The sequence below is a fragment of the Solanum pennellii genome, chromosome 10 (genome assembly GCF_001406875.1).
Source record: "Solanum pennellii chromosome 10, SPENNV200".
Taxonomy (NCBI): Eukaryota; Viridiplantae; Streptophyta; class Magnoliopsida; order Solanales; family Solanaceae; genus Solanum; species Solanum pennellii.
Window position 1 is genome coordinate 81,939,230 of NC_028646.1, and position 12,911 is coordinate 81,952,140.

Here is a 12,911-nt window from a genome sequence, read left to right on the forward strand (position 1 = left end):
CACCCCCCACCCCCCATTCTGTAAAAACAAAATAAATGGGGAACTCAGTTCATGTTTCTGTCACCATTTAATTATCAGGATAATGAATTCACCTGCAAGCTCTTCTGAAGGTTTTTATCCATTATAATCTTCACCACAAAATCATTTTAATTTGATCTCCACTGGTTAATTTACCAAAATGGCTTCAACTTACTATCCTGCTAACATGAAAACTATAGAAAAGGACATAAATGATATCCATCACTTCATCAGTCTAGGGAATTTCTGTTAACATGTTCTAAGGTCATCAGTCTTGGCACTAACGATATTAAGATGTCTCATAATACATTTGCTGTTGATGAAGCAGAAGAAAGAACTCAAGGGTCTGGAACTTATGTGTCTTCTGTCAAGACAGTAGCCTTGTGTGTAAGTAATTCCTTGCTATGGTCATATCAGTGTTTATAGTTTGTCAGACTGATCTAGAGCACTCTAAATTGAAGGAAATATAGTGATGGATTTATATAGGTGTTTTCAGCAGTGGCATTTGGTGTTGGCGTGGGACTCAAGAATGGAGTCAGCAAGTCATCTGAATTTTTCGCTGGGTAAAGAGTCAATTACTTTTCTCAGCATATTGAAGATTTGAGCCTATCAATTTTGGAAATACTTTTAGTTCTTTGTTGTTTTAAGATGATAGAACCTCGTTGTTGATTGCGACTGCAGAATTTGGAGTACATCAAAATTATTCGTAATGCTAAAACGATAACAAGAATATAAAGGTATATAGAATTGGCACTATATAATAACTCTGTGATTCAAGTGAGAAGAACTCTGGGAAACAGATATGTGAAGTAGAGAAAAGGAGAAATAGTTGGGTGTGGGGACAGAAAGAGAGTTCTTATAACTTCTAATTATACTATAGCTTGATCCTTTGCATAAGTTTGCTGTATTTTTATAAGGCAATGTGGTAGTCACCAGGTAGAATAGTAATTTGACAATGTGTTTCACTGAGAGAGACTATTTATCAGGGCTCATCTTAAGTAATGGACCAAAGATTCTTTAATTCAAAGTTAGAGATCTCATGTCAGGTTATCAAGCAGAGCAATGGTTGTATTGATTTGATACACGCATTCAGGGATGTGGCCTCTGTGAAGAGTTGATAAGGGGTCAACCTAGAACAATATTCTATCTTGGAGTTATTAACTGCGCCAGGTGAATACATTACATGTTTGATTGGGAAAAGAGTTTGTGGTGGTCAGGAGTGAGGGTCTCTGAAGTTTCGTTTCAACAAATTCATAAAATAAGCCGTGACTGTACCCTTTATCACATAAGTGCAAGATGTTGCATAGATGCAATTGGCCTGGCCATGAAAATTTGATTGTTCACAGAGAGTGTTCCTCCTGACGATAAACATGAAATTTTCTCCATTGTAAAACTTAAAGCCTGCTTTTTTTTGTCATCTTTCTGTAAATAGTGAGCAAGCAGTTTCTTGATGCTGCTTATGAAGTGCAATAAAATTCTCATTTTGCCCTTAAAGTTGTAAATGTTGCGGTGCTGGATTGCACTGAGGATTGTGTAGTTTGATTTTTTTTTTATTACTCAATTTTAGACAATGGGCTGCCTTCCTAGGTCTTCGAATTTGTTCCTATCAAGTTCCAGTGCTTTCTAGGCGTGACTGCTTCTGGATTTACTGGTTTTAGGTTTCATTATACATTTTCAGGTATCTGCTGGAGCAGAGTTTGTCAGTGGATAATCTATTTGTATTCGTTCTGATATTCAAATATTTCAAAGTACCACTTATGTATCAGGTGCGGTGCTAATCTTTCTGCACTTACTGTCCGTGCTCGCGACGTTTGTGTTCATTCTGGCCCTACTTTTACTTTATATAAACTGGACAGTGTTTGTATGTGTCAATTTTGAGACCATGTTCATGATGCAAATGTGTGTATTGGGTCTACAGAACCGGGTGCTATCGTATGGAATTGCTGGTGCCATAATCTTCAGGTTGTCTATCATACTGCTTGGAACAGCAACCCTGCAGGTTGGCTGCTAATTTCATTGCAAACATGTAATTACACGAACATGCAAAAGTTCCAACTTCCAAGTATATCCCCCTACCCAGAGAAGTACACATTATTCAGAGTTATTCACATCTATCATTTTATGTCATTATAGAGATTTGAGGCAGTTAACTTACTGTTGGCTGGGATTCTTCTATACTCATCATTCAAGGTGAATTCTCTTTTATCTACTTTCATGAGAATTAAAACACTATCTTTGAGCTTCTTTTTGCTGATGCAATGTTTTTAAGAAGATAAACTTATGTTACATGGTCCTTGATTTGCCTTGATGTAGCCGTGTTGAACAATTGTGACATGAGTGTGGTTTGTATGAATTCTTCACATTAAAAAATAGCAAAGTACTTGTACCTTATGCTTGTACATACACATGCGGGATACTTATACATACACGTACCTGATACTCAAGTATATCTATAGTGGATACATGTTCTTAGTTGAGTCCATGTAGCATTTATAATTTTTTGAAAGCCCATGTAACATAGATAAGAACGAGCATTCCCCAAAAGATTCTGATAGATGCACATATCCCTGTGGAAATCACTCATGGGAGGTAGGAACAAGTGCGGGGGTTAGGAGTGGCTATTAGATACTTAATTTTCATGATCATCACTTTGAGGCCTCAAAGAGTCTTCTCTCTGTTCATAACTGTGTTTCTCCAGTAATGCTTATGATGATTATTTTCTGCAACTGCTATTTCTTGTTCAAATAATATTACTAAGGATCCTATGTATGAACACCATGACTACCAAATTACTTGGATCAACCCTGATGCATTAGTAGCACAATGCCAAGCCAATTTTAGAGAAATTTTGAGGACTGATAATAGTAGGTCTCTGAATTTCTGAGAATACTAGAAGATGCTAATATATCAGGAGGAAACATGCAGTGAGGTGGAGACATTAGAGAGATGGAAAGTACTGTCAGGTATGGTTATGAAATATTAACCACAGATTAAAATGGTCCACTGCAGTGGCCTTGGAAGATAATCTGAAAAGGCAATGCAACTCCCTAGGTGGCCAAATTTGTCTGGATTGATGTGCATGAAGCTTGTCTAACTCAATCAAGTTTACAGAGTAGGGATTTCATAATGTGTAATAGATGCTTCATATGTGAAGGAAGTGGAGGAGAGATACATCACTTGTTCATACACTGCCTTTAAAGCATGTTTTCAGTGTGTACAATTTAAACTGGGTATTCTGTTAGGCCATTGAAGGAACTGCTGTGGAGCTGGATTTCAAAGCAGATGGGAAGAGAGAACAGGAAGATATGGTTTACTATCCCAGCCTGCATCATTTGGGTAGTTTGACAAGACTAGAAGACATTTTGAAGTTTTAACCAATCCAATGTAACAAATTAGATATATATGCAAGATATTTGATGTTAACATGCTACTTGAGTTCCTGAGCTCCCTAGACATTAAGGAGGTAGCCTGAGTTCTTGACTTGCACATATTAACACCTTCTTGGTGCTTTCGGTGAAATAAAAGTCTGACCACTTGCTTAAAAAGAAGATAAAGGCAGAGCCATCTCTCCAATCGCTGCAAATCTAGTAAACAGCTTTAACATTTTCTCCATGAGGGATTGTTGATTACGCCATGTTTTCGAGTAATTTTCTAGAAGGGAATACCAAAAATATAAACATTTAAGAGTTATCACTTCAAGTCATGCAATAAATGCTGCCAGAATTTTGAGTTTTACCAATCAAGCCTAAAAGTATGTTGAAAGAGACCGCTAGATGCTAATTGGAGTTCCTCTCGATGTAAACAATATATCTTGGTTTAGTACAACGACTCTTCTTTTTCATGTCATGTGAAAATGGACTTTAGTATACAAGCTTAGCATTAAGGCCCCCACCTGTTCTGAACTGTTGTAAGCTAACTAGAAGAGCACCCATGGGATACCTAAACGGGCTCATATATTACTCTCTGATCAATATTGTTTTCCCAAAAACATTTTTGCAACTTAATTCAAGATGCCTGTTTTTTTTAATCTTATCATAGTTGTTCACTGGAGAAGAAGAAGATGCTGATCTATCTGACAATTTCATTGTGAAGACCTGCCAGAAATTCATTCCCATCACATGTAAAAATTTCTGTATCTTTTCATAATTAAGTGTAATATTTGGCTTCTAGTTGATCTTGTATGTTCTCCTTCAAATGAATGCGGATTTGATTTTTTTTCTTATGTTGGTACTAATTTGGTATTGGTTGTTCTGGAATAATTGAAGTGATCAAGTCCAACTACAATGACAACTACTAGTTTAATCAACAAAAAAAAAGAGTATCATTTTCTCTGGGGGCATTAAATTAGTGACGGTGAGACAATTAGGGCCGATGTCCTTTCAAAAAACTAGAAATCACTTATAGAACAAAGGTATGGTTTGGTAATACGAAGAGAAAGAAATGCTAGAGTTTTTGAAGGCAATAAGGGTAATATAATTAATCTTAAGCTCAGGTGTATATCTTTACGTAATTTTTGGTGCAACAAAACTATGGCACATATACTAGAGCCAGATATGATAGTTGACTGTCTTAGTTCTCTATGGACATTGTAAATTCTCTTTTGGATGTACTCTTGGCCCAGCATACCCTTATCGCTGGTTTGTGTTACATCAACAATATTCTTGTGATTACCTATTTTTGAAAAAAGGTACACTTTTAGCATATGATTAAAAAGTACATCCAATTCGACCTCCTGCTATTAATCTGTTGGATATCACCAAAATTCATGGTCCAGTTCAACTAAAACTCCATATATAGAAAATACTCCCTTTCCTAGGCTACATGTTTGCTTTGATTTAGGTTATGTTTCTCCTGTCTGAGATTAATGTTCTTCTAGTTCCGTGATGTTATTCGAGCTACTCTTTAGTTCATATGAATTATGATACATGAGTATGATCCAGGAATAAGTTTCCTTAGGATGATGAAGCTCTGGTCCTTGTACATAAATTTAACCTTTCAGCTTTTGAAATATATGGTGATTTTTCAAACTTATCTTGGTGTTGCAGCTGAATATGATGGTGACAGGTTCATAACTTTGCAGGATGGTGTATGGAAAGTAAGTCAACAGGGAGTTGTTTTTAGCAGTTCAATTTTATCTGTCTTAGCATGTCACCTCAATAATATTCATGTATATATCAATTTGTACTTGTAAATTTCAGGCCTAACGAAATCCGGTATCTTTTGACCATCTATACAAGCAAAAACCTGTGTACTTGTTATATAGTTTTCTAGAATATTTTGTAGATTAATTTTTCTGATTTTTAACAGCCTTAAACATTTTGGGCAGGCTACACCTTTACTTCTTACAGTAGCGGTTATTGAACTCAGTGATATTGCATTCGCTGTGAGTTTTCTGTTCATGCTGGATTTGACATATCTTAAAGGCTAGCATACCTGTTTGTTTCCGTCCTAACAACAATGTTGTGTTCTTCTCAGGTTGATTCTATACCAGCAGTTTTTGGTGTCACAAGAGATCCTTTCATAGTTTTCACATCCAATCTCTTTGCAATTTTAGGTAAAGCCCGTGTTCTTTACTTTGCTTCTTAATTTAAGTTTTTAACCACAAGTGCTAAAAAAAAAAGCCAATTACTTGTGATATTTGGCATATGTTGTTCTATGATTTGTAAAGGACATTTCGTTGACGTTTTTTCATCAATTCATATAGATTGAGGACTCATGTGCATGGAGTTAGTTGTTCACGAAAAAATCTGTCTTGTTTTTACTCATTCTGATTTCGCGAAGAAGTAGATTTTTATCTATTACCCTTCTGCGAAATATGTTTTTCTTCCGTATAAGCTAGGTGACCAACCTAGCTCTTCTTATGCAGGATTGAGGTCATTGTACACACTCATTTCTGAAAGTATGGGGGAGTTGGAATATCTACAGGTGAGTATTGACTTGCTTTTATAAGTCTCTGCTTGCTGTTTTATAACAGCCATTCACTCAATCATCCCAAGTCAGTCATGATTGCTCAAGTTAAAGCCCTTGTTCTACAGATATGAAACAGTAGCATTAAGATAGTAAATAATACAAATCAAACTAGCCGCTAGTGGATGATAATTTTTAACTAAGATCCAATTTCTGTTCAGCCTTCCATTGGTGTTGTCCTGGGATTCATTGGAATCAAAATGATCCTAGACTTTTTCGGTAAGTTTCTGCAAACATCAGTTGAGCCTTTTTCCTCTTACAACTGAAATCCCAGGTAAGAGTCTTAACTGATATCAAAATTCACGCAGGATACCATGTTTCCACAGAGGCGTCTCTTGGTGTCGTAGCAACATGCCTAAGCGCTGGAGTCTTGCTTAGTCTTGTAAAGAAATCTGATCAATGAGTTTGGGTGCTCTCTCGAGATCATGTTCTTTAGGAGGATAGAAGAGATATCTATGGTGTTCCTTTTTTTTTCTTCTCTTTGTCGTTGTCTTGAACTTTCTCTGTCAAATGTACTTTGACAATGACAAAATTAACAATCTTTTAACATGTTTCTTTTTGTAATGATTTGATTTCTTAATACAACTCAGGTTGGGATGAGTTATTACAACGATCATCTTCTTGCCATATATCCATGGACAACACTTGATCTTTCTTATCTCAATAATATGGGGAGTCAACAAGTCATTTTAATGAGACTGATGACAGCAAATTGAAAAGTCAACCAACAATGAAAGAAGAAGAAAACAAAATGTTCTTGTAGTAGCATTCAAGAGTCATATATGCTAGCTTGTAGTATTACAATTTTAAGAGTTCTCCTGGAAAATGTCATTTCAACTTACATAGCTGCAGAAATAAACTGAATCACGCGATTGTACATGATAATGAGCTATTCTAATACATACTTGCACTCGTAAACACAAGCCATGTCTGTACAACAAAAATACCGGACCAGGATTTGGAGGTTTACCAAAGAATGACGAAAACCACAAATCGGACAAACATAAATTACCTATTAATGCAATAATTAACAGGAACTAGCAGCTTCAACTGAGAAAGAACAAGGGAGGACCTCATAGTTGGTCTGATTTCTGAGGGAAAAAATATTTGTTGCCCCAAATATAGTTCAGGTGATTGAACCTGCACTCTAGGTGCCACTGATTGTGGTTTGTTATCTGTACTTTCAACTTAGCTGATATTCAAGAGGTTCCAGCCTTGGCTCCCCCTTTTTTGATGATCTTGTTTTGTTCCCATCACCCATCTAGTTCATAGCTCCATTTTAACCTTTTTTGCAGCTTGTCACCATCGTTTCATCCTAGGTGAAGTAGCAGGTCCTGGCCGTGAAGTTTGGATGCCCCCTCGGGTTTCATGGTCAAACTTTTGTGAAGCAAGGTAAGTCAAAGCCGTGACAACGTCTGCTATGACTGGACGCATGTTAGGTTGCTCCTGAACACACATTGCTGCAACTGCTAGAGCTTGGTACATGCCTCTTACTGGATAATGGCCTTGTAGCATAGGATCAGCCATCTGTGAGAACTTCCTCCGATCTTTGAACAATGGTCTTGCCTGATATACAGAGCACAACTATATAATTAGAAACTTGGTTCTCTTTATGGCTGCCTAACAGAAAAGAACAATCTACAAATTCTACATCAACCCCGCCCTCCACACATATAATGCCCCATGTAACCAAAGAGGACCTAAACTCTATAAATCTCTCCTTTGCTCCATTTGACGCACAATAGAGGATCAAGATTTTCCTTAAACATCACATATACGAGAACTTGAAAGAAATTCTAGACTTCCGACACTGAATGTTCCACTACCTTCCAGCTTTAAATGGAGATTAACAGCACGTCTACATCAACTGAAATACCCAACCTTGCCCCTATCCCCATGGTGAAGATGCATTGCTTCAAGTGGTGTCAACTGACACCGTTCCATTGAGCAGCACGTCAACATCAACTGGTTCACCCAGCCTTAAGAATGATAGTACATTTGTTATTTCATTCAGGAAAAAAAATACTCTAGATCTTCCACAAAGGATCCTAAAGTCACTTAAACGCATTTTCTTCCAGATAGTGCACTAAAATTTTCAAACCGTATTAAATCAGCAAATAACCAGTTTTTTAACTCATTCATTGAACTCATCTTATGGATTTTGCAGATTACTGTAGAGACATTTTGTAACTGTCCGATAATACTTCTTTCCCTTCTATAGTTGAACAACTATACCTATAGAGATCATAATACATCAATGAAACAACAATCCACCACCGAAAAAAGAGTTGCCAAAAAGCTGTATGATAAGGAAATCATACCCATATAACCAGATTGAAATCTCCTCCAGTTTTTGAACTTTCAATTGCTTTCCTGCCTGTAATAATCTCCAGGAGGACTACCCCAAAGCTGTAAACATCTGACTTCAAAGTCAATTGTCCTGTCATGGCATACTCTGGTGCACAGTACCCATAAGTACCCATAACTCTTGTAGAAACATGGGTGTTATCCCCTACAGGCCCCAATTTGGCCAACCCGAAGTCAGAGAGCTTCGCGTGATAACCCTCACCAAGTAAAATGTTGGAGCATTTCAAATCACGATATATTACAGGGGGACTTGCACTGTGTAGATATTCCAATCCTTTTGCTGCTCCGGCAGCAATTTTCATTCTTGTGTTCCAATCTAGCCGTTCCTTACCTGGCGTAGGATCTGCAGAGCAATACTTCAATTCCAAATTTAATCCGACTTCAAATAAAATGAAAAGGAAAGTCTATCTAAGAAATATTACCATGAAGATGGTCCTCCAATGATCCTAATGGCATATATTCGTAGACCAGAAGTCTCTGATCTCCATCAGCACAATAGCCAATTAGATTTACAAGGTTAGGATGGTGTAACAGACTTAACATCAGCACTTCGACAAGAAATTCCCTGTTGCCCTGCAATCCATTACGATCTAGTTGCTTGATGGCGACGACCTGCACCATTAAAAGTCAACAAAAGGTGTTAAACTTCAGCTCCAGCTAACAACTTAGACGTGAGAAGCAAACCATCAAGCATGGTGGCAACACTAGAAGAAAATGTAAATGACTTTGTCAGTTATACCTTTGCCTATTTCAACTCGAACCTCACATATATGTGAGCAAAGGGAATTGAGCCCAATTAGCTCAACGAAAATGATAAAAACCCTAATAGAAACCAAAGTATCCATGAAATGTACATCACCACTTGTTAGAAAGAAGAAAAGCATTTTCCTTATTTGAGTAAGGCCTAGTCTCACTTTGCAGATGCTAAAGAACAAAAGTGAAATTTACGTTTCAGATTTCTCATGAAACTAAAAACTCAAGTGACCCATGACCCAGTGTTCCACCTTTTGCCAATTGACAGACTGGAAAGAAGTCCCAAGTGTTGACCCTCTGCAAATGAGCCAACTGAAAATAACATAGTTATGCTCATCTGAAAGGGACAAAAGTCTGCGGCCGTGGCTCAGTAAGAATCAAGAAGCAAAATCAGTAAAATACTCCGAAGATTTACAGAACAGCATTATTCAGTAGGAAGTGCAACAGAATCTCGTACATTAGAGGCAAACCAAACTATTGATTTCTTTGTTACGTTCCATTATTAGCAAAAAGCAAAAAAGACTTGATGAGAATTGACCTGATTGGACTCGATCACCCCTTTGTAAACTCTACCAAAGCCTCCTTCTCCAAGAAGATAATCACCTCGGAAATTTTTTGTTGCAGCTGCTAAATCACGAAATATAAAAGTCTTGGCTGCAATTTGGTTGGACCCTGCATCCTTATCAACTTCCTTTGAGCGTAATGAATTCTTTGATTTCAACTTATCTAAGACAAGAAAATAAAATAGAAAAGTAAGCAAAAGCATGACATTGAAGTGAGGCAACGAGTGTTCAGAAATAAGAAGGATGATTGACAAGAGGGGAAAATGACATCTAAACTTTTTTGTTGGTTCAACTTAGGGATGGGGGAGGTTGTTTGAAGTTTGAACTATGAATCGTCATTAACTATAAAAGATTGCTTAAAATTTGAACTATGAAACTTCACTAGTTGATGTTGGTTACATTAGAAATTTTAATATCGCATAATATGGCATAAGCTACCAAACACAGCAACAATTGACAAGCTTAGAATAATGGTACCAATAATTTATCTATGACAACCATTGTTCTTCAAAATTTTAGTAATGCACAATTCACATTTTTACCTGATAGCAGATAACTAGTTATGTGATATGATATGCTGAGATAAAAAAGTTAAAAACTCCAAAATCTATATATTGTGAAATGGAGAAGCTGCAAATCTTTGGAGGTCAAAGTGTTTTTGTCCTTTTCTTATTTTGTCCACTAGACGATATTGTCGATGATTCTTTCCACCAAGGCATAGTCAGATAGGAAAAGATCAACATTTCATTTTCTCATTCCAGCTTCACCCCCTTGGATCCAACTACAACCTAGACTAAATTAACCAGAGGGAGCAGGTCATCCAGCACTTCCATAACATACCACCACAACAATCAAGTAGCATAACATTTAAATTTCAAGTCACTGATTATGATATCAAGATCCAGATCAAAGTACCCCTGATGGTAAACAGCTGAATATCCAAGACTCATAAGTAAAAAACCCAAAACAACCAAACCCACAAAAATTGGACAAACATAAAGCAATCCCATTTCAGCAAATCAAACATTCAGTTGACTTTATAAACAAAGATTACAATTTTACAACTTGAATATCCAAGAATCAGAAGTAAAAACCCAAAATAACCAAAACCCACAAAAATTAAACACACATGAAGCAACCCCATTTCACCAAATCAAACAATCAGTTGATTATATACACAAAGATTTCAACTTTCAGCTTGAGTATCCAAGAATCAGAAGTAAAAACCCAAAACAACCAAACCCCACAAAAACTAGACAAATATAGAGCAACCCCATTTCACCAAATCAAACAATCAGTTGACTATATACACAAGATTACAACTTTTAAGCTTAAATATCCAAGAATCAGAAGTAAAAACCCAAAACAACCAAAACAAACAAAAATTAAACAAAAATAAAGCAACTCCATTTCACCGAATTAAACAATCAGTTGACTATATACACAAAGATTACAATTTTACAGCTTAAATATCCAAGAATCAGAACTAAAAACCCAAAACACACAAAAACTAAACAAACATAAAGCAATCCCATTTCACCAAATCAAACAATCAGTTGACTATATACACAAAAAAGTACAACTTCACAGTTAGAATAACCAAGAATCAGAAGTAAAAAACAAACCCCAAAAAATTAAACAAACATAAAGCAGCCCCATTTCACCAAATCAAACAATCAGTTGACTATATACACAAAAATTACAAATTCACAACTTGAATATCCAAGAATCACAAGTAAAAACCAAAAACAACCAAACCCCAACAATAATTAAACAAACATAAAGCAACCCCATTTCACCAAATCAAACAATCAATTGACTATATACACAAAGATTACAACTTTACAGCTTAAATATCCAAGAATCAGAAGTAAAAAAACAAAACATCCAAAAATCAAACAAACATAAAGCAACCCCATTTCACCAAATCAAACAATCAGTTGATTATATACACAAAAATCACAACTTGTGCAGATTGATAAATACCAGTAGAGTGCCGGCCCGAATCGACTGAATTTTTCTTCTTTGAGGTCTGTTTGGATGGTCCAGAACAAGGAAACCAACCCATTTTTTTTTCCTTTGCAACTTGAGAGAGGCGAAGTTTTTGCACAGCTGATTAGCTGTCTACAAAAGTGAAGACGGAGGATTAAACCTTTTCGTGGCTCTTTCGTTTCTTTTTTTTTTTTTACTGTTTTTATTACAATAATTGTCGGAATTTTGTAATTTTTTGTTTTAAGTAAGAGTAAATAATTCATATGACTTCACTTGTAAAGTTGGTTGACTTGGTCAATTCAGACAAAAACCTTTTTTTTTTTTAAATAAAAAATTATTTGAGCAACCTACTGCACCATTGATTTTAATTTGAAATTAAGCCGCCCTTTAATTAAAAAATAATATTTGGACAATTATAAGGACTTAAACATGTGAAATGCTTCATTATTTTTATTTTTTTAAATAAAATTCAATGAACTTTTGTCATAGATGTAAAGTAATATTTTTTTACTCATCATAGACATAATTACCTTTTCATTTGAATCATTCAAGCTCAAAGAAATAAAAAATCTCAAAGTTTTACTTGTATCATTTTAAACTTGAGATTTTATTTTATTTTGAAATTTGAATTATCTCCTTCTCAAATTCTCAGATAATATCATAAAGTTGTATTCCGCAATAAGGGAATGCCGAAGGTAGGGCTAGTGACTGAAGTGAAGTTGTACCAAAATAGTTGTATCGAAGGTGCGGCTCAATCACTTCGCTTGTTGAGTATTTTGATTTGACACTGCTTCACACCCCCAAAAAAGAAAGGCATCTGAATTAAACTTTTTCTCTCTCGACGGTAAAGTAAGACCAAGCTCATGAGCTTATTATTATCTTAACTCGAAACAAGTTGATAGGACACCTCTTTTACGTCCATGCATTCCCATGAGGCGACATAAAGGCGAAAAAATATATCAATAAATTCAATATATTGGATTTAATTTGTATAAGTTTGACCTCTAACATAATATTCTTGAATTTCGAATTGTAAAAACTTATATCCATAACAATATCCTAAAACTGAACATTCCAAGACAATGTTATAGAGTAAAAAGAAAACTTTTAAGGTAGTGTCCCAAAGTTTGAAAAAGATTAAGAAAAATATGAAGAAGTGGACCTCTACTGCTTCTAATTAAGAAAATAAGGACAAAATAATATTGTACATGAAAATTGGCTAATTTTTAATTGATATTTCAAATGTTGTTT

The 12,911-nt window shown here is 35.7% G+C and overlaps 2 protein-coding genes across 3 annotated transcripts in view; one reads left to right on the forward strand and one right to left on the reverse strand.

The window, feature by feature from the left end:
• The window catches only part of LOC107002268 (thylakoid membrane protein TERC, chloroplastic), an 8,398-nt gene extending 1,800 nt beyond the window's left edge, over positions 1 to 6,598 (forward strand). The window contains exons 3-14 of one of the 2 annotated variants that reach the window (XM_015200219.2): positions 347 to 405; positions 505 to 581; positions 1,697 to 1,784; positions 1,937 to 2,017; positions 2,152 to 2,208; positions 4,057 to 4,138; positions 5,064 to 5,113; positions 5,345 to 5,401; positions 5,494 to 5,572; positions 5,885 to 5,943; positions 6,147 to 6,204; positions 6,294 to 6,598. In XM_015200219.2, the coding sequence (XP_015055705.1) occupies positions 347 to 405; positions 505 to 581; positions 1,697 to 1,784; positions 1,937 to 2,017; positions 2,152 to 2,208; positions 4,057 to 4,138; positions 5,064 to 5,113; positions 5,345 to 5,401; positions 5,494 to 5,572; positions 5,885 to 5,943; positions 6,147 to 6,204; positions 6,294 to 6,388 (842 nt within the window). In that variant the 3' untranslated portion in view covers positions 6,389 to 6,598. Of the gene's footprint in view, positions 1 to 346; positions 406 to 488; positions 582 to 1,696; positions 1,785 to 1,936; positions 2,018 to 2,151; positions 2,209 to 4,056; positions 4,139 to 5,063; positions 5,402 to 5,493; positions 5,573 to 5,884; positions 5,944 to 6,146; positions 6,205 to 6,293 lie in introns of both variants that reach the window. The other variant, XR_001454506.2, reaches the window with a different exon arrangement.
• Positions 6,599 to 6,716: 118 nt separating this feature from the next.
• On the reverse strand, positions 6,717 to 11,864 carry LOC107002267 (probable serine/threonine-protein kinase PBL7). Its single transcript, XM_015200218.2, has 5 exons — positions 11,655 to 11,864; positions 9,644 to 9,831; positions 8,775 to 8,964; positions 8,307 to 8,695; positions 6,717 to 7,551 (listed from the first exon to the last, which is right to left on the reverse strand). The coding sequence occupies exons 1-5, from the start codon at positions 11,734 to 11,736 to the stop codon at positions 7,285 to 7,287; spliced, it is 1,116 nt and encodes a 371-aa protein (XP_015055704.1). The 5' UTR covers positions 11,737 to 11,864; the 3' UTR covers positions 6,717 to 7,284.
• Between the last annotated feature and the right edge of the window lie 1,047 nt (positions 11,865 to 12,911).

Excerpts from the sequence above, each read along its gene's own strand:
- LOC107002267 (XM_015200218.2), bottom strand. The coding sequence starts at position 11,736 with ATGGGTTGGTTTCCTTGTTCTGGACCATCCAAACAGACCTCAAAGAAG. Across the intron at positions 8,696-8,774 it reads ATTGGAGGACCATCTTCATG|ATCCTACGCCAGGTAAGGAA; the intron begins GTAATATTTCTT and ends ATTGCTCTGCAG. Across the intron at positions 7,552-8,306 it reads ATTTCAATCTGGTTATATGG|GCAAGACCATTGTTCAAAGA; the intron begins GTATGATTTCCT and ends TCTGTATATCAG.